The sequence below is a fragment of the Arachis hypogaea genome, chromosome 7 (genome assembly GCF_003086295.3).
Source record: "Arachis hypogaea cultivar Tifrunner chromosome 7, arahy.Tifrunner.gnm2.J5K5, whole genome shotgun sequence".
NCBI lineage: Eukaryota > Viridiplantae > Streptophyta > Magnoliopsida > Fabales > Fabaceae > Arachis > Arachis hypogaea.
This window is the reverse complement of record NC_092042.1, coordinates 79,424,098-79,445,187: the sequence shown is the minus strand read 5'-3', so window position 1 is coordinate 79,445,187 and position 21,090 is coordinate 79,424,098. Positions and strand designations below refer to the sequence as shown.

The following is a 21,090-nucleotide window of genomic DNA, read 5'->3' as shown; positions in this document are numbered from 1 at the left end:
AAATTGTTATCATAGAGAACTCTATATGGAAAGACTTGAGGAAGTCAAGGGTCTTTGAAAGTCTAAATGATCTCACCATCACCCACTCTCTAGATAATACCTTTTTCAGCCACACTTCACCCATGAAGAAGACTCTGCCAGCCCCAAGAAGGTAATAATTCTTTATCTACGCTTAGAAAATCACCATACTTGTAATATCTTTCTTTTAGGATTTTAGCTAAAAGAGAGTTAGGTTGGGTCATGACTCTCCAGCATTACTTGCCAGGTAAAGCTAGGTTCTATGCTCGCAAATCCTTTACACCAAGCCCTCCATCTCTTTTTGGCTTTGTCATTTTGTCCCAACTAATCCAAATCATGTGTTTTTTCTTGCCTTGCTGTTCCCACCAAAATTAGGTCAGAATCTCACGAATGTCTGTATCTAGAAGTTTGAAACAGATAAAGTATAGATAGGGACTGCTTCCCTTACTGTCCGAATCAAAATATGATGATCTTCATTTGATAGTAGACTCTTCTTCCAGCCCTGTACCCTCGTGAAGACCCAGTCCTTAATTGAGTTGAACGTGGCTTTTTTCTTTATCTATTGATTATTGAAAGAAGCCACAGATACTTATCTTGTGCGCCAATATGAATGATGCTCATTCTTGTTGCAAGCATTTCTCGGGTTGTAACAGGGGTACTATTGCTAAAGAAAATTACCGATTTAGATAGATTAACTTTTTGTCCACTAAAGCTTTCATATGACATTAAAAGCTCTAGAATTCTGTCACAACTTTCCTCACATGCCTTACAAAATAAAATAGAGTTGTCAACAAATAACAAATGATTAGATTTAGGGCACCTTCTAGTTACCTGAATACCAGGAATTAAACCATTTTGCTCTGCCTTGTGTAGTAGGAAGGATAAACCTTCTACAAAAAAAGAAGAAGAAGAAGATATGGTGATAGAGGATCCTATTGGTAGATTCCTCTATTTGGTTTGAAGAAACCAAATAGTTGACCTTTCACAATAACAAAATAAGAAACTGTGGTAACTAACTCACGTATCTAGTTAGTCTATCTCCTACCAAACCCCAATTTTTCCATGATGAACCATAGAAACTATCATTTAACTCTATCATACACTTTACTCATATCAATTTTAATAGTCATTTCATGCTCCACGCCCCCCTTTTCTTATTTTTAAGGTAGTGCATGCCCTCATGGGCAATTAAAATATTATAAAAAATCAACCGCCCTTTAAGAAAAACATTCTTATTAGGGTCGATTAAGTTATTCATACAGCTTTATAATCTATGTACCAACACTTTAGAGATAATTTTGTACATAACTGTAGATAAACTAATAGGCCTAACCTAAAATATATTGTTGGCATCGGAGACTTTTGGAATCAAGTAAATATTTGTGTGGTTAAAGCTTTTTAATATCCTCCCTCCCCCAAAGAAGCTTTTGATTACTTTTGTCACATCCTCCTCTACAATGTCCCAATAGAACTGGAAGAATTTTGCTGTCATACCGTTGTCACCTGCGACACTTTTGGGGTGAACACTAAATAAAGGTAACTTTTTTAATTTTCTCTCCTAACACTGGTCTTTGTAGCCTATGGTTCATGAAAGTTGTAACCTTAGACTCAAAGTCAGTAAAGAAAGGCTCCGGCGGGTTGGCCTGGTTGATAGAAGAGAAAATGTTTGTAAAGTGCTCCTCAGCCACTCTTGCAATTTCAACGTAAGAAGACACCACTTCACCGTTTCTTTCAATTAGACACTAGATTTTATTCTTCATTCTCTGCACTTTGAATCTTCTATGGAAAAATGCAGTGTTATCGTCTCCTTCTCTTAGCTATTTAGTCCGAAATTTCTCCTTCCAGTATAATTCTTCATTCAAGTAAGCCTTTTCAAGCTTTCACATAATCTCATGTACCTCTGTACCCCCACAAATGCCTATTGCCCTTATTTCCTCTGGCCGAGTATTGAGCATCGCTATCTCCTTCTTTGAATTTGATCGACTATTTTATTGCCACTACACAAGCTTATGTCGGCAAAATTTTAACTTCTGGACAACGATATACATCGGTGAACCTTTAACTGGAGAGATCCAGGCTTCCCAAATAATACTCCTTATTTCCTTCATACCACACCATCTCTCTTGGAACTTAAATCTACTCTTTGATTTTTTCACTTAAGGGTTGGTGTCCAGCAGCAGAGGGCCATGATTTGAGCCATTTTCAGAGAGCCTAAGGACAGTTGGGTGGCAAAAGGATTGTAACAATTCCTTGTTCACTAGTACTTTGGCTAAACGTTCTTGAATCAATTCACTCCCAACCCTCCTATTGCTCCAAGTGTACTGTCGACAATCATCCCTATATCACTACAAAAAAATGGAATATCTGTAACAAATTTAAAATTGTTACAAAAACAATTTTTTTGTAACGACTTAATTTTTTTGTTACAAATTATATATGACTTTTGTAATGATTCAGTATGTTATTGCAAAATTTTATAATATTTTGTAATAAAAGATAAAGTTGTTGCAAAAGTTCAAAATATCTATTTGTTTCAAAAAATTTAATTATTTTGTAACAAAAAATTAATTTATCACAAAATTCAATATATTTTGTAACAAGCTATTTGTTTGTCACAAAATATAAAATTTTTTGTCACAAAGCATCTGTTCGGATAATTTTTATATTAATCAAAATTCTTATGTAATTTTATTATAATTTAATATTTTGCACGATAGAGATTAAAATTCAGTAATGGAAGAATTATATAGTTTAATTTAAATAATTTTTAGGTTTAATTACTCTGTTAGTCCCTATAGTTTTGCGAAATTTTAATTAGGTCCCTATACTTTTTTTCCTTTTAATCGAGTCCTTGCACCAATTTGTTTTTTTAATTGGGTCCACTATACTTTTTTTCTTTTTATTTGAGTCTCTACACCAATTTTTTTTTAGTTGGGTCCCTATACAATTAAGTCAATTACTGCCAAGAAAAAAAATTACTGCCAAGAGGGACCTAGTTGAAAAAAAAATTAGTGCAGGAACCCAATTAAAAAGAAAAAAATATAGAGACCTAATTGAAAATTTTGTGAAACTATAGGGATTAACAGAGTAATTAAGCCTAATTTCTATTATGAATAAATTATGGTTTATTTTATTAATTTAATTTTTTATTTTTAGAAATTAATCTAAAGTAATTAAATTAGTTTTATGAATATTTAGAGTTAAATTAATTAATATTTTTGTGAATTTTATTATAATTAGTTATTTTATATTTTTATTTTATTATTTAAATTAAAAATAATTAATTAAACTTAGTAATATGTTGATAAATAATATTTTTAAATATTTTTAATAGAATATATTTAGTTTTAAAATGATTCTACCCTCCAATTTTATTAAAATATCTATTAATATTTATCCTTATTTCTTTATAAAATCTTTATAAAAAATCCTAATTTTCCCTAACCCAGCTCCTTCAGTCACACAAGCCCCCCCTTCTCTTTCGACGTAACACACACACTTCACAAGAAACCCACCCTAATGTATATGCTATGGAAGATTAAATACTTCGTATAGTTTAGCCTACTTATCATAAGGTAAATCCTATGGATGTTTCTGATCGACAAGTCTCAACCATAAAGTCTGAAAGCAATATATTTAATAAATGAGATAGTTAGCAAAAAGATAGCAAGTTTTTTGTGCTTCTCTTGCGTCTTCCTGTCTCAGCAATTTAGCATGTGTTGACGTCACACACTGCTTGTGTTCATATTTTTTTGCTCAATGCATGATTTTGGTCTTTATCCAATAGATAAGATTTTTTATGCTGATGTTGTGGATGATTTCTCAATCTAATCCTTGTGTTATGTGGATGTCTAATTGTTTCTTGCTATCTTCTGTAGATGAGTCAGGCAAACAGGTTAGGAGTACTATCAGGATTAAAAACACATCAATAAATTCTATGTAGCTTTCAAGGTAGAGTGAATATCTAAAACTGTTTATTTATTCCCCTCTTTTAGCATTTCCTTTTCCCCATTTCTAGTATTTGTTATTATTGAGTTACTTTGGCTGAATCTTGAACTCAATTGCATATTCTTTTTGTTACTTACTTACTTTGTAATAGTTTGCAGAAGAACAATTCGATACCACTATATTAATTGATTAATGATATATGTTATGATTTTATATCAGTAGGACAACTTAGCTATACATGTTGACAAGATTTTTGAGGCGTCGTCAAAGCACCCTAACAAATACATTTGCAAATAGAAGAAAAGAAACTTACCCTATAAGGTTCCCTCTATAGCTAGTCTTCTCCGTTAAGATATACTACAACATTGCCCGCGCTAGGTATCTGATCCTGGTCTTAGACACAATCTTAATCCTAATGCTCTTGAGCAGTTTTTCCCACTTTGCTTTCTCGTTTTGCTTCTGGTAAAGCTTTGACTTTGCTTCTCTAGGCTGAGAATTCCCAAGGCCTCCTCGGTCTGAAGGAATGGAATTTTCCTTTTTTATTATTATTTCATATGTATATGCAGTTTTAAACGACTGCACCTAAAAGCTGTTTCATGCGTCTACCTGGGGCTATTCTTGCATCGGCTGAGAGTATCATAGCAACTGGTAATGATGAATATATTATTTCTCTATATGTTTCTTTTTATGTGTAACAGAAGATTATTGGAAATATAAGGCCAAGTTACCTTACCATTTATGTTTTGCTTGATAGTGTTCAGGTGCTTCTCTATGTTCTTATATTGTGTTTTGACATAAACCTCATTGTAGAACTTTATGAGCGTAAAAGCATAAAAAAATCAAGTATATTCGTTATGAAGATTTTGGTGAAAATTGTGTTTTGTAGTGATTTTTTTACAATTGATACTTATGTAAATTTAATAACTTTATTCACTAAGTTGTGATTGAATTGTGATTAATTGGCCTAAGTTTATATATTGAATTTGTAATTCTTGATAATTTGCATTCTTGATTGGCTAGTTTTGAACTTTGAGAATAGATTCTTAAAGAATTAGTTAATTTTAACTTGTAAGTTCTAACTTAATTTTTACTCGAATGGAGATAGTGTTATGTGTTATTTTTTTAATTTTGGTTTCATTATTTATATATAAAATTGATGCCAACATGCTAGACTTTATATTGACTGAAATATGCTAGAAGAGTCAAGAATTATAAATTCGATGTGATACAATTTTATATTAGGAAAAAGTTGTGTTTAGTTGAACTTGTAGAACTTATTTTATTGTAAAAGAATCTTAATGACATGTAAGATATTTTAATTATCTATATGATTATATATCATATAAATGTTGAGTCAGTGAAATTAAAAAATTAATTGATATATCAATTATTTAATTAAATATTTTAAAATGAACTTTCTATTTTTATAACTAAAAGAATAAAAAATGTTACAAAAGTAAGTAGTATTTTGTAACAAAATATTACGACACAAAATTCTAAATTGTTACGAAAAATATTTTAAAAGTAAAAAAGTGTTATTATTTTTGTAACAAATTTCATTTTTTGTATCAAAAAAATTTGTTACAAAATATTACTTTAAATTGTAACAGTTTCATTTTTTGTTACAAAAATTCTTTATAACGGGACATACTGCAACGGCCTTTTTTGTTATAAACTCCTTTTATTTCAAAATTTTGATTTTTTGTGACAATTTTTTTTGTTACGAATATTGCTTTTTCTTGTAATATATCTACCAAATCATTGTCACTATTAAATAGGTTAAAGGCTGCCATTAATAATAAAGATGTGTCACCACCTCCTATTTTTTTTTCTGACTTAGTGATTGCATTAAAGTCGCCCAAGATAATAACATCTTTTTGAGTCTGCCCCATTATCCTCAAAATGTCTTGAAATTGGGCTGCCTTTACTTGTTTATTGCAATTAAGGTGGACTCTAATTATGTGCCTCTCTACATTGTTCACCATATTTTTTACTACACCTTGTATATAAAAACTAGAACTACTTATTACTTTCACATCACATTCTTTCTTCCACGCGCCATGGCTAATCCTCCCACAGACTTCATTATAGAGAATTTGTGTTTCAATTCCAATCAACGATCAGAATGATGAGATTTTGGGTATGAGTTGGAAGTAAACAAAAAAAGAACTCTATAAAAAATACTTGTCAAAGTCCTATGAAAATATTTGTCAAAAATATTAAAGGTTCACTCTCTAAATTTATTATTATATTGATGTTTAATCTAACTACAAAAAAATAAGTGTATAAAATTTTGAGTAGTTAATATTAATTTGTATTTTTTAATAATTTATTTTTCAAATGATTATTTTTAAAATACATCTTAACTAATAAAAAAATTAAATAAAAAATGAATTTGTTGGTATATCTTGGTAAAATTAATTATTGAAATTGTTCTTCTTTATACATTAATAGATTATACTCATTTAATATTTGGATTATATTTTTTTATTTGTATAATTTTCCTAATATATATATATATATATATATATATATATATATATATATATATATATATATATATGTTTCTATTTTATTAAACAGAGATCTTTGTACAATAAATAAAAATATAGAGTATAGAAATTAGAAAACCATCAAACATCAACTTGAAATAAAAAAATATTATTTCAAGAAAATACCTTAACACCTACTATATGATTTTAGCATCATATTCCTACTTTCGGCTTTTATTATGCACCATTTATCTTGAACTTATTCATCACTATCACTTCACTTTGATTGCTAACTCATCTAATCTTAAATCTGCTCTTTTGTTGCTCACTCTTCCACAAGAACAATGAATAATCACACAGAGATTCCGATCACAACTAACAGCAACAACATCAACAACCCCAACAACCCTTATGTTCATATCTCCCCTGCTCCTCCTTCCTCTGCATCAAACAACAACAACCGTGAGTGTGATTTCCAATAACACTAGTACTCTTCTGATCACAAAGATTCTTCTTCTTTCACTAATTTTGCTCTTTTGTTTTGGTTTCTCTTTTCAGGTCCTAATCAAACATTGGATTCAATATGTGATGGATTTAACCGCTGCAGCAGGACGGTTGAAAAAGCTGCTAGACATGCAGAAAACATGGTTGATAATTTCTGGAACCATAGTGAGTTAGTTTTTCTTTCTCACTTTCACCTCTTATATATCAGTTTCAGATTATTAACAATATTCACTACAATTTAGGAATATATAACCAAAACTCATCTCTCAAATTTCTTGCCAAAGTATCTTTTTCAATAGATACTATGAATTGTGAATTTGCAAATCTAAAGGTGTGTACGTGTGTGTCAATTAGACACCAATTAAATTGGGAATTGCAAATCTTATGGCTCCATTTGGATTCTGTTCCAATACAAAAATAAATACCGAGGGAAAAAAATGAAGACGAAAACGTGTTTGGAAGCAGAGACAGAGACATAAATATAAGGTTATCAAACTCGTAAGCTAATGAAACTTAGGTAAACTTAATCATAACACTGAATTCATAAACTCATAAAAACTTCATTTAGAGGAGCTAAAATTTGTAAGAATTTACAAGTTAACTTGAGAGTTCGACCAAGTAATGATACTTATTACTGCTAGTCTTCAACATTCTTACATAACTAGTTTCAAACTGAATGTATCTTTTCAATTGTGTGCACAGTAAGAATAAGTTCAAGTCCAGCAGATGCAGCAATGGCAAGAATTGTTCAAGGAACAAGGGCACTCACAAATGGAGGATCTGACAAACTGTTTCAACAAACATTTGGGTTTGTACCAGGAGAGAGGCTATTGAAGCCATTTGCATGCTACATATCAACAACATCTGGACCTGTGATTGGAACACTTTATGTGTCCAATAAAAGAGTTGCATTTTGCAGTGACTATCCAATTTGTCACCATCCCATGTCCTTTCAGCACCATAGATCCTCCTGTATTTACTATAAGGTACTTACTTGTCCTTACCTTATTGCTTTGCTAATGATTTCAACAGGTTTATTCTACCTTAGTGACTGGACTTTTTGTACAACTTGTTACCATATAAAATTATTCATTGTTCATAATATCATCTCTCATAGCTCCACCCTTATCTTATTTTCTCTATTCAATACTAAAAATTCAACATGTGCATACAAATTTCGTTGATGTATACTCTGAGATATGACCCAAGGTCACGGGTTCAAGCCATGAATCAGCCACTGATGTAATTATCAGGTTAGGATGTCTAGATTACACTCTATGGGTGCGGCCCTTTCCCGGACACTCTATGACACAGATATGTATCGTACAAATAGACATACAACACAGGTGTCTAGAATTCTAAACCCTCTTATAATTTTTGGATGTATTTGCATACAAAAGAATCCATCCTAAAAATGACATCATACTTGTGGATTTTCTAAAATAGCAGCATTCTGATTTTAGGGTAACTTTCTGGCGTCATATACTAATCCTTTGTTTTTTGGGGTATGGTGTAGGTTGTATTGGAGCTGCCTCAGGTAAGCACAGTGAGCCCTTCCACAAACAGATTCAACCCTTCAGAAAAATACATCCAAATTGTGTCAGTTGATGGTTATGAGTTCTACTTCATGGGGTTTATATCATATGACATGGCTCTCAAGACTCTCAATGAGGCACTGCTTCAATTTCACAACTATTCCGGTGGAAATGGAAGGCTTCAGCTGCAGTGACAAATGAAAATGTATGCTTAGATCAATCCCATAAAATGTGTCCAGAAAAATAAGGTGCTTCCTTCAATGTATCTATTCACCAAGACACTAAAGAAACATTCTTGTTACACAATGTTTTTCTGGTCTGTGTTAGAGCTTTGTTGCATTGCACTTTTCAGTGGAAGCCAATTAGAATGAATCTTTATTATGGCTACTATATTCAAATTTTATAGACACAATGAAACCAACATTTGTAATTATAGTCTTAGTAGAGAGAGAATTTAGGATCAGTTTAGATTTACTTTTGAAAAATGGTACCTTTTTTTTTAAATCTTTCTTATAAAAAAAAAATCATATCTTAATAAATTTTTTAAAGAATTTTTAAATATTAAAAACGTCATTTGCTCATATTTGTTTAATAAATACTTTTTTAAAAGATGTATCTAAACATATTTAAAATTTAATAAAAATATTTTTCACTCAAATAAATCAATCCAAACCAACACTAACATCATCTCATCTGAGGTAAGGTTAGACGCGTAATATTCTAGACACATTTTCTTTGTGTTCTCTCTTAAGTGCCTTGTTTTGATACTCGGTTGACGCTCAAATAATAGGATCAATTTGATGCCAGATAAAATCACGAGGCCAAATTGATTACAAATAGAAAATCCGATGTGTTTTGACTGAAAACCATAAATGCTGGAGTAGATTCCACAATAAATACAAACTATTTGGAAGGGAACCTCATTGGATTATCATATTCCACAATAAATACAGAAGAATACAAAATGAAAATGCATCTAGTTTGATCAGTTAGCCGGCACTTCAATGTGCAAATCCTCAACCTCTAATCATCACAAAGTTACAGAAGAATGAGGAGGGACTAGCCTGCTCTATTCTACACTCACCAAAGACCAAAGCAATACACATGGCATAGATAATGTGGCATTTGTCCTTAAGCTACCAATCTAGGATCTTCTGCAGATTTGTTTTGAAAAAGTGTATCAAACTTCAAGCTCCTAGCAACTTCAAAGAAATGTGCAACAGCTTCTTCAGGTGTGCCAACAAGAACACCATGCCCGAGATTAAGGATGTGCCGTCTAGGCCCAGCACACCTCACAACCCTAACAAATACATTATCAGCTTAAGAATTCAAGAGAGAAAATAAAATCTATTTCTCCATTCTCATAAACCACTAACATAACATAAAGTGACCGCAACAGCATTCATCAAGTAAGACAAAACTCAAGCACACAAGTTTCAGACTCTCTCATTGAACGCACTACTTATTTTGAAAGTGAATTAAATAACTTAGTAACAATGCCTTTTATAAAATTTCTCCAACCATTTGCACACTGCTTCATCTGTTTCAGTATTTCTTCTTTTTATCTTTTGATATTTGTTTCAAAATTTTCATCCAAGGTTATCAACCTCTCTAAACTAATAAACTCTCCGAGGAGTTTACAAGTTTAGGCACCCGAATCAAGCTTACATATTTCAGAGTTAACCTCTTACGATTCAGATTCATCTAAACTCCATGACTCCTGGATTGGAGTTTAGGAGAGCTCTCGAGTATGATAACCTTGTTCCCGTTTATGCAGATAGTTAACCAAATATCAGGGAAGGTATATGTGAATAATAACCTTGACAGTCGCACTGGATCTGAATCATGAACAGGGGGGGAAATGCAGGCTGAACAGGTAAAGGATATGACTATCGAGAATGAAGAAGGTCAGAGTTAAAAAGATATTAAATCGCCAACCTCTGAATTTCTTCAGTGAGAGCAGGAAGTGGGGAGAATAAGTAGGCAGGGTCCACATTTCCCTGCACACCTATTCCACTACCCAATCTTCTTCTTCCATCTGCCATATCCACAGTCCAGTCCAGCCCAATAACATCAACTCCAGTATCTTTCATACGCTCAAGCAGGCCACCATTTCCATTTATATAAAGAACAATCGGTGTCTCGGGGCATCTTTTCTTGACCAAATCTACAATCTGGAAGTTTAGAAATCAGTACATAGCAAAAGAGGAAAAAATATGGAACAATAGCATCTTGCGCCCAACGTTCAATTCGCAAATATTTTATGTTTTATAAATTATGATGATGCACTAACAGCAACATAGTTTCAATTAAATAGAAAAGTTTGAATGTGTAGCCTCTGATTTGGACTTTAATCTCTGAAATTCAGAAGACCAAGATCAACATCCACTGAGCTTATTTACCACTCGATGCTTACAAATTACAAGCTCTTAGCTCATCTTATTATTTACCAACCAAATGACAATCATGAGAGCTTGGAACAAGACAATAATTTACATAAAACAAAACCTGTAATCATTGCAAACCTTTGAAAGCGACAGATGGTTTGTCTAGTTCAAAGATTCAACTAAACAAATAAGCAAAAGTTGAAATACATACACTTAGGCTTGCTATGACATGGATCCCAAATAGAACAGTTTGAAAAATTAGAACACAATTTCAATAAGATGAAAATAAATGGGAACTATTTCTACATTACCTCTTTGATATAAGGCTTTGACCAGCATTCCCACATATCAGGTGGTAGTTGTCCACCCCATGAATCAAATATTTGTATGCAGTGAGCCCCAGACTCCACTTGGAAAACAACATAATCTGCTATTGCTTGCGCCAAATGAGAGAGCAGAGTCCGCAATAAATGTGGTGCTGTATGGCACATACTCTTAATGGTTGTATAGGTGCGTGTTGTACCCCCTTCCACTATATATGTTGCTATTGTCCAAGGTGCTCCCACAAAACCTAAAACGGCAGCATCACCACCAACCTAAGTAAAAAGCAATAAGTAAGGAAAACGGCTCCTTTGAAGGATAGCCATGATATATAGAAGAGGTAATGCAACTAGGTTTACCTCCTTGCGCAGTATCTTGAGTGAATCTCCAACAAAACTGAGCTTTTCCAGGTCAATTGGATGCAGAGCCTTTAGTCCCTCCTCGGAGCGTATTGGGGACTGAATAACAGGACCCCTTACGTCTTCAATGTCGAATTCGACCCCAAATGCAGGAAGAGGCGTAAGGATGTCAGAGAAAATGATCACTCCATCAGGCCTAAAGGCATTCCAAGGCTGCAAAGAAATTTCCACAATGAGATCAGTTGTCTCCGACCTCTCTCGAAAGGATGGATATTTCTCAGCAAGCTTTCTGTAAACAGCCATGTACCTTCCCGCCTGGCGCATCATCCATGCTGGTGGCCGACTAACAGGTTCTCCTCTGGCAGCCTTCACCAGCAGAGGATCTGAAGATAAAATCACCACAAAAATCATGAATTTATCTTGCTTAAATGTGTATAATCAAGAAATGAAAGAGTAATCAAGAGAATGAAATGCTTATAACAGTCTCCCAAATTTGAACAATATTACTCATTCTGTAAAACATACAAATGAATGTTAATTGTTAACAGAACCGTTTCCCCTCTTTCTCCATGCCTTCAATCAATCAAATTCAACAATCTCCAATAATGGATTCATCTCAAAGACTCAAAAATACCTGAATTACCCTCTCCTAGAACCCTGTAACAATTTGCACCACTATCTAAAGCAACAAATTTGTTAAAACCGAATGATATTAAGAACCAGAAAAATAAATGAACTGGAAGAAAATAAAAAAGAAAAAGAAGCTAAATTGAACAAAATGAAGAGCATAATCAGAAGAAGGAAAAAACTGTGGTACCGGAAGAAGAGGCAGAGCAAGTGACGGAGAAGTGCGGTTTTGGTTTGAAAGGGAGTGAGAGTGTAGCGTTTAAGGCATTAGAATGTGGAAACAAAGAAGAAGATTTCCATCCAACAAAACCAGTGAAAGTGTTAATGGAAGTGGAAGCCATGTTTTTTTCTTTCTCTCTTCTTTCGTTGCTCGCTCTTGCTCCTTATCCCCTTTCTGTTTGGGTTCAGTTTCACACAGGGAACATACATAACTCGCGCATAAAATTCCAAAACTACCCAATGGCCTCCCAATTATACTATCATTTTGTTTGGTAACTAATTTTTTTCCAATTAACAATTAATTCAGACACTAAAAAATTAAGAAAGAAAAATATTATCTAAAAAAATATTAGTTCTCAATTTTTCTTAGGATGATATTTGTATAGTAAAATTAATCAATATAAAATATATTTTTTTCTAAAATTAAAAAAATAAAAATACTTTTAATATTTAATTTTATTCTTAACATTTTAAATATATTTCAATTATACTCTTGAATGTTTAAGACTTGCAATGATGATCTAACAATTGTATGTTGAGATCTCACTAATACGTGATAATTTTTTGTTGATCCACATGTAAAGTTAGATTGTCACATCATATGTTATCCAATTAAAGATATAATTGAAATAATTAAAATCTTAAACATAAAATTGAAACCAAATATTAAAAGTTAAATAAAATAAAATATTAACATTGAGAAAAAATAATATTTACAATTTAGTAAATATTTTTATAAATATTATATTAATAATATTTTAAAATATATCATTTTTATTAAGACTCATTTTAATATAATATTATTTTATCAAAAATAAAATTTATGATAAATATCTCATATATATATTCACACACAGACACACACATATATATAATAATTTTAATTTAAAAAGTTATATAAAATAATTTTTAAAATATATCATGTTATTATATAAAAATAATTTAGATCTCTTTAAAAATATTTTTTATATAACATAATAACATAAATATATGATACTTATTTACTTACCATAATCACATATTTCTTAATAAATTATATAAAGAAATTATTAAAGATATTTAAGTTATTTTTATATAATAAAAATGATATATTTTAAAATAATATTCTTACATACATTTTTTGAGCCATATTTACCATAATTTTTATTTTAATAAAAAATATTATTACCTTAAAGTGAGTCTTTATAAAATTAATTAGTTCTAAATGTATTATTAATATGATTTTTATTTTAAAAAAATATTAAATAATTAATATTATTTTTATTTTTCAATTTTATATTTTATTTTAATTTTATCTTTTAATATTTGATTTTAATTTTATCTCTAAGTTCGAATATATTTCAATTGTACCATTCAATAAGACAATATATAATAACGAATCATACACTAAATAATCCCTAAACTTGTACTCGAGTTTGAAAGTGATCTCTCAAAATTAATAATTATTCAAATTCATCTTTGAAATTGTCTGCCGAAACTCATAGTAGTCCCTAAAATAATTTCTATCCATCCTTGTCATTAAAAAAGACTGCAACGACATCATTTTGTATTTATTATTAAAAAAAAAGAAAAAACACGCTCCCCAACCTTTCTCCAGTTCCCGTTTTCCTTTTCTTTTCACGCTCCCTTTTCCCTTTCTCAACCCTTCTATAGTTTTCCTTTTTCTTTCTCTTCCACGCTCCCTTTCCCCTTCCCCACCCGTCCCCAATTTTCCTTCTCCTTCCCCTTACTGGTCCACTCCTAAGTCCTTCCAAGTAAATGGCAATGGGCTGAGACGACTCAAAAGTGGAGAGGCTTCCGACAGTTTCGTTGTGTCGCGACCGTTGTAACTTGCTCGACGACGCACTCTTTCAAAGCTACACCCTCTTCAATGTCCATATGGCGCGCATGCTCTCCCTCAAAACACTTGTCTCTGCCATTGTCTTTTTCTTCCATCAACACTACTCCCCACCTCCCCCTCCCACTCTAACTCCAATCAACGACTGTGATGGTGCCAGTAAGAAGTCTTCTTCTTTCTCTTCCGATGACTCTGAATCACGCGTCTTCCTGTATTCTAAATAAGATTCTCAAGATATAGACAATAGCTAAACAGAGTTATTCATCACTGTAAGCCATTACCATGAGTATCTCAACCACCATACTCATGATAATGTTACTTTCATGCATTACGTACTCCATCTCTACCACCTCTATCTTACCCTCACAGCTCATCATGTTGAAAATTCTTCAACTTCTTTGAATCCTATGACGACACTCATTGTGCTACTGTTGATGTGGCAACAAAATAAGAGAAGGAGGACATAACAAAGGAAGGTGAAAGATCTCAAATTGGAGAAGGAAAAAAGGAAGGGAAAGGTCTCAGATTGGGGAAGGAAAAGGGGATGGGGAAGGAAAAGGAGAACTGGGGATGGGTTGAGAAAGGGGAAGTGGAAGGGGAGCGTGAAAGGAAAGGAGGAAGAGGAAAGGTTGGGGAAGGGGAAAGGGGGGAGTGTGGAAGGAAAAGGGAAAGGAGAACTGAGAAAGGGTTAGGGAAGAGGAGGTGCTTTTCTTTTTTTTAATAATAAATACAAAACGACGTTGTTTTAGTCCCTTTTAATGGCAAGAATTGATGAAAATTATTTTAAGGACTATTATGAGTTCCGGAGGACAATTTCAGGGACGAATTCGAGTAATTATTAATTTCAGGGATTACTTTGAGGCTCGAGTGCAAATTCAGAGACTACTTTGAGATTTAACTCTTATACAAATGTTACATTTATGTTTTTGTTAATGGTGTTTAGTAAGAGTATAATTAAAATATATTTGAAATGTCAGACACAAAAACATAAATAAATTGTGTTCCTGTATGGATACCTGAAGGGGGAGCTCGGCTCCTGGGGATCAGCGCCAAGTTGTTATATGCGGTGCCGACCTTTGAGCTTTGGGGAAGTCTGAGCTTCACTCCGAGGGGATGTCCAATTGCGTAGAGTGTGAGCAAGAAACAAGGGGGGATGTACCTGCAAAGGCACTCCGAAACTTAAGTTAGTATTGAGAATTCAAATGTGTCATTTTAAGGGTCAGATATCATACCTTTATAGGTGGGATAGGATAGGTCGGTTATGCTTGCTGCTAGTCATCTGTATTGAAGAGTGGTTATTAAAGTTTAATGCATGATCGGACGTTTTTATTCCAAAAAATGTAGTCTGTTGTGTCTGATCATAACGTACATCACCGAATTATGAGGTGTGGAGCCGAGTTAATGACCATAATGCCGAGTTATGAGGTCGGATTGGTAACGGTCGGATCATAGCCCCCAAGCTTAGTCTGGAAATGTGTTTCATGAAGCAAATTGAGCTTTTAATGAATCATAAGTTGACTGTTGAGTAGTTCGGCGACTGGTTTTGCCTTGCAGCCCCAGTTCAATTTGCTTTATTAGACATTTGTTAATTGTCAAGTAGTGGTATAATTAGGAGAGAGAAAAAATTAAATGCACGTGTCAGAGCGTGTGTGTTTCCAATGTCTTTCACTCTTTTTTATGTAATTGATGTGATTAATAGTAGTGGAATCGAGAAGTTGATTAAATATAGTAAAGCAGTTTGGAATCCTTAAGGTTTTCGAGTTTGGCTTGTTTAAGCTTTCTTGTCATCAGAAGAGTTTTACAAAGGAAAAATGAGTAAAAGAGGTATGTTCTAAGTTTGTTTGTTTTTTGTTTTGACTTCGCTGCTTCTTTCTCTGTCTTTGCTTTGCTGTTTTCACCCTCTTCGACTGTTTTTCTGATTATGGGGTTAGAGAAAGAAAAAGAGAAAAAGAGAAAAAGAGAAAAATTGATTAGTCTTACGATTGGGTTAATGACAATGTAAGGGTCCGGACGTCGCTGTTTCTTGATGAAGATGCTGTAAAAGAAATAGACAAAAATAGCATTGTGAGGGTTGGTGGTATTCGGTTGGAACTTCTTCCTTGTTCCTCTAGTGATCGAGTGTTTCACAGGAGGAGGGTTTTGAGTATTTTTATATGTATAGTAGTGTGTTGGAAGAGTTGAGGGTGAAGCTTCCCTTTACTGACTTTGAATGTCAAGTGTTGAAGCAGTTAAATTGTGCACCGTCCCAACTTCATTCTAACGGGTGGGCATTTCTTCGTAGCTTTAAGATTCTTATGGACATTTTGGAGGAGAAACCAACAGTTGAGTTGTTTTTTACCTTGTTTTAAGCCAAAGGCGTTTGGAAGGGGGTTTGGATAAATTTGAATAGTTCTCCTAGGTTTGCTATTTTCAAACTGTACAAGTCTTCGTTTAAAAATTTCAAGGAAATGTATGTGAAGGTTAGGAATGCTGAGGGGGATTATCTATTTTATATGGACGAGCATCTGGGAGAGAAGTTTCCGATATGGTGGTGTTCGAAAAATCCAATAATAAGGTGTTCGACGTTGCTTAAACGACGCTTTTCACTAAATCCTGTTACTGTCGAAATTTTTCGACGGAAAATCCTACAGTAAATTTGGAGCTAATAAAATTAACTTTTGCGCCTCTATTTACCGTCAGATTTAGCAATGAAATTTTAAATCAACGATAACGTATTTGAGGGACGAATTTTCACTCGTAACCATCGGAAAATCTGCTGCTAAATCTACCGGTAACGTCCGTCGCTAAATCCAACGATACTCAACGTTTTTCTTGTAGTGATACGTAGCATGCATGCATGTCACCTTCCCACGCTTCTTGCAAGTCTCGAAAAGTAGCGTTGCAAGAGAAGCAAAGCTCCCGGCCCTAGGACGCGTGACTCCTTCCTAACTTCTCGACATCAGCATGATGACAATTGACAGCGTCAGATCCTCGTGGGCTGCGAGATGCTCTAGACACCATACACGCATTCAACCTTTGTACAACCCATTCACGTGTACATCACTAAAATTAAACCAATATAAAAAATAATTTCTAAAATTTTAAATGTTATTTATTTTGCAGAAGTTGTTGAGCAATTTTGAGTTTGACTAGATTTGTGTACGGTAAAGAAAAACAGAAAAAAACTTAATGTAGACCTCATAGTCTCATACATACAGGACAGTTATAATTCTAGTTCTCAGTGTCCTCTTCTCCCTCTTCTTCTCTCTTTTTCTCTTTTTTTCTTAAATACATTGGCTTCAAATTCCGAAGTAAATAAATTATTTTTTCAACCAATCATGTATATATTGTAATATTATCGTCAACGTTTGAAACTTTGAACCACTAATTTATTATTTTTAAAGTCTTAAAAGTAGAATTATGTAATTCGATGTTATTATTATAATGTTAATGTACCGTTATTAATGTAATATATGTAAACAATATCTATAAATAAATTAATCAACTAAATCATATAAATTAATTGATAAATGGTCAAACTGGAGTGTAAGCATTTTACATTTTGCAAATGAAAAATATAAAAGAAATATGCAAATTAAACCAAAAGTTCACAAAATCTGGTTTAGTTATATATCGAATTAAGTTTTATTCTCATGCACTCGGAGTCTCTCTTTAATCCCCCTATAACTAACCAAACACACAACAACAATAATAATAATAATAATAATAACAACAATAATAAAGACTAGCTAACATGTGCATTAATATTACCAATATTTTTTTATAAATGTTGAAATAATATTTAAATATTAGTTAAATTTATTTTTTAAAAATTTAAATTAGTTTGTTATCTTTACGATTCTTTTTAATTTGTTTAATAAATCTATGAATATGCGATACTCTTTTGTCATAAATACGAGAGTGTCATTATTATATTCCTATATATAGAATTATAAATAGCACATAGATAAATAACGGTGATGTTATATTGTCCACCATTTTTAGTAACTAAATCTAATTAAATTAGTATAAATTAAGTAAAAAATGTGTGTCTAGCATATGAATTTTTGTTTTACACTTTTTTAGTATAAAATTTGTATTGCAAAACACATAAATTTTATTACAAAATACAGAAATTTTATTACATAATATATAAATTTTTAGGGTATGTCTAAAATGAGCTCAACAATTATGTGCTTATTGAATAAGCTATACTTATATAAACCATTAGATTTTATTAGATGAAAATCAAAGACTAATATAAAAGAAGAGTATTGATGGACTCTAATAAATGTAGAATATCCTAGTACATAAATAAATATTTTAAATAGCAATACTTTAATATACAGAATCTTTTATTCTTAAATAATTAAATATAAAATATATAAGTTTTTTTATTTATTAAAATTAATTATTATGCAAAAATTTTTATAATATTAAAAAATTATACTAAAATAATATTTTAAATTGTAACATAAAAATATAAAATAATTAAAATTTTATTTATATTACTTGACAAATAATTAGATTATTATATTTAAAATTTATTAACTAGCTATTTTTATTAAAGATATTATTATATAATATAATTTTTTATAAAAATATTTTAAAAATATAATTTATTTAAAATATTATATATAATACATAAAAATATTAACTTTTTTATTTTTTATAATTTTTTTAGAAAAATAGAATAAATAATATAATTTTAAATACATACTTAAATAAAAAACTTAATATTTTCATGTATTATATATAATTTTTAAATAAATATTATTTTTACAAATATTTTGATAAAAAATTATATGATATAATAATATATTTAACAAAGTAATTAGTTAATAAATTTTAAATATAATAATCTAATTATTTGTCCAGTAATATAAAATAAATTTTAATTATTTTATATTTTTATATTATAATTTAAAATATCATTTTAATATTATAAAAAATAATTTTGTATAATAATTAATTTTAATGAATAAAAAAATTTATATTTTTTGTATTTATTTATTTTATATTTTATTGAGCAAAATTTTTTTACCTTTATATAGTAAAATATGTGAAAAAGTGAGTCGGGTTAAGATTTAAAACCTGTCAAATTAAAAAAATTAGCCAAATTCGCAAAATTTTTATGCAAATTTTTTTTATAATATTAAAAATTATATTAAAATGATATTTTAAATTGTTATACGGTAAGAGATTTAATATGTTTTCTGATTTTAATGTTATTATATGATTATAATTATTTAATATATACAAAAATTACTAGATAGTATATATATTAGGGGTGGTAATGCGGGTCGGCCCGCCCCAACCCGCCCTGCCTAGACCCGCACCATAAATGGGATAGACCGACCCGCCCTGCCAACTAAAGTGGGTACAAAATGCTAGCATGTTTGATTTTGTTTTTTTTTTTTAATAAATTTAATTAAAATTAACTAAAAAATAATAATTAAAAAATTAAATACAAATAAAAAATAGTCAAATTTTAATATAATTTTTTTACTATCTTTTTTAAAATATTTAACTTTAATAAAAATGTTCAAAATAATATTTGTCAATAGAACCATCTTTATTTTAAAAAATAAGTCACATAATTTGAACATATATACAAAATTGTAAAATAAAATAAATAAAGTCACATAATTGGAACATATATACATAATTTGGCGAATTTTTTTAATTTAATAGGTTTCAAATCCTAACCTGACCCACCTTTTTTAGCGGGTTCGGCAGGTCGGCCCGATGGATTCGACCCGTTTTACCACCTGGTGCACGAAAATTACACTCACACTATGTAATTCTGCACAACTAACCAGCAAATGCACTGGGTCGTCCAAGTAATACCTTACGTGAGTAAGGGTCGATCCCACGAAGATTGCTGGCTTGAAGCAAGCTATGGTTATTGTTCATACCCTGCCTCAACATTAAGGTCCAGGTCCAAATACACCAAAAGGCCCAATCCAAAGATTGGCCTTCGTTATTCACCGACCTCTTCAAAAGAAGTCGGACTCAACACAGACTTCTTTCCAAAGAAGTCGGGCTCAAGAGATAGCTGGCAGATAACACTTATTCAAATAAGTAACTGCCCCTAAAATCTCTCAACCCATTTCTAGAAGTCATATCCCAACAATCCCTAGATAAAAGGACGGTTATCCACCTAAAAAGGTGGCACTACTCCAACGGTGGTTATTGGATCCCCACTATAAATATCCTGACACTCCTCAGCTATCTCTAAGTTCTAATATTCTAAAAACCTGCTTACCCCTTTGCTGACTTAGGCATTGGAGTGTCTTTGCAGGTACCACCCCCATTCTCCAAACGCACAATTCGGATGGCAGCTCCCAGACATAAATCAAGTCAGAGACCACCCTCCTCTAGCGCTTGGACTTCACAAACAAGCCCAACCACCATCCGGTTCTAGGTAAGCCCCGGAACAGTTATCTTATTATTCTTAGTCAAGATATCAATAGGGTTCTTAGTTTTAATTGTGAAAAATAAAAGAGCATGAAATAAATACTTATTATGCAGTAATGGAGAATGGGTTAGAGTTTTGAAGATGCTCTATCTTCTGAATTTCTGCTTTCTTACTGTCTTCTTCTTCACGCACGCAGGTCTCTTTCCATGGCAAGCTGTATGTTGGTGGATCACTGTTGTCAACGGCTACCAGCCGTCCTCTCAGTGAAAAGGATCCATGTACATGGCTAATCATTTATTGGTTCTCACTTGTGTTGGAATAGGATCCAGTGATCCTTTTGCGTCTGTCACTACGCCCAACGTTCGTGAGTTTGAAGCTCGTCATAGACATCTCCTCCCAGATCCTATTCGGAATACCACAAACAAGGTTTAGACTTTTCGGAT

At 31.8% G+C, this 21,090-nt stretch overlaps 2 protein-coding genes and 1 long non-coding RNA gene across 8 annotated transcripts; 2 read left to right on the top strand and 1 right to left on the bottom strand.

Annotated features, from left to right (window-relative positions):
- The first annotated feature begins 3,467 nt into the window (after positions 1-3,467).
- On the top strand, positions 3,468-5,301 carry LOC140174524 (uncharacterized). The gene is made up of 3 exons (XR_011864201.1): positions 3,468-3,593; positions 3,897-3,969; positions 4,186-5,301. It is a non-coding gene; the product is annotated as an uncharacterized lncRNA (long non-coding RNA).
- A 1,259-nt stretch (positions 5,302-6,560) lies between these two features.
- LOC112703609 (GEM-like protein 2) lies at positions 6,561-8,927 on the top strand. Of its 2 annotated transcripts, XM_025755146.3 has the most exons (5): positions 6,667-6,920; positions 7,017-7,127; positions 7,665-7,948; positions 8,216-8,308; positions 8,479-8,927. In XM_025755146.3, exons 1-5 carry the CDS (start codon positions 6,803-6,805, stop codon positions 8,689-8,691), a joined length of 819 nt encoding a protein of 272 aa, XP_025610931.1. In that variant the 5' UTR covers positions 6,667-6,802; the 3' UTR covers positions 8,692-8,927. The 2 variants fall into 2 exon arrangements, with proteins under 2 accessions (XP_025610932.1, XP_025610931.1); XM_025755147.3 differs by lacking the exon at positions 8,216-8,308 and having other exon boundaries at positions 6,561-6,920.
- A 476-nt stretch (positions 8,928-9,403) lies between these two features.
- On the bottom strand, positions 9,404-12,639 carry LOC112703608 (uroporphyrinogen decarboxylase 1, chloroplastic). 5 transcript variants are annotated; one of them, XM_025755145.3, is made up of 6 exons: positions 12,090-12,631; positions 11,872-11,947; positions 11,565-11,777; positions 11,196-11,480; positions 10,436-10,671; positions 9,404-9,797 (listed from the first exon to the last, which is right to left on the bottom strand). In XM_025755145.3, the coding sequence occupies exons 2-6, from the start codon at positions 11,893-11,895 to the stop codon at positions 9,629-9,631; spliced, it is 927 nt and encodes a 308-aa protein (XP_025610930.1). In that variant the 5' UTR covers positions 11,896-11,947; positions 12,090-12,631; the 3' UTR covers positions 9,404-9,628. The 5 variants fall into 5 exon arrangements, 4 of the variants coding, with proteins under 4 accessions (XP_025610930.1, XP_025610929.1, XP_025610927.1 ...); XM_025755144.3 differs by having other exon boundaries at positions 12,382-12,631; XR_003154659.2 differs by having other exon boundaries at positions 10,317-10,671; positions 11,565-11,947; positions 12,382-12,639.
- Positions 12,640-21,090: the final 8,451 nt, after the last annotated feature.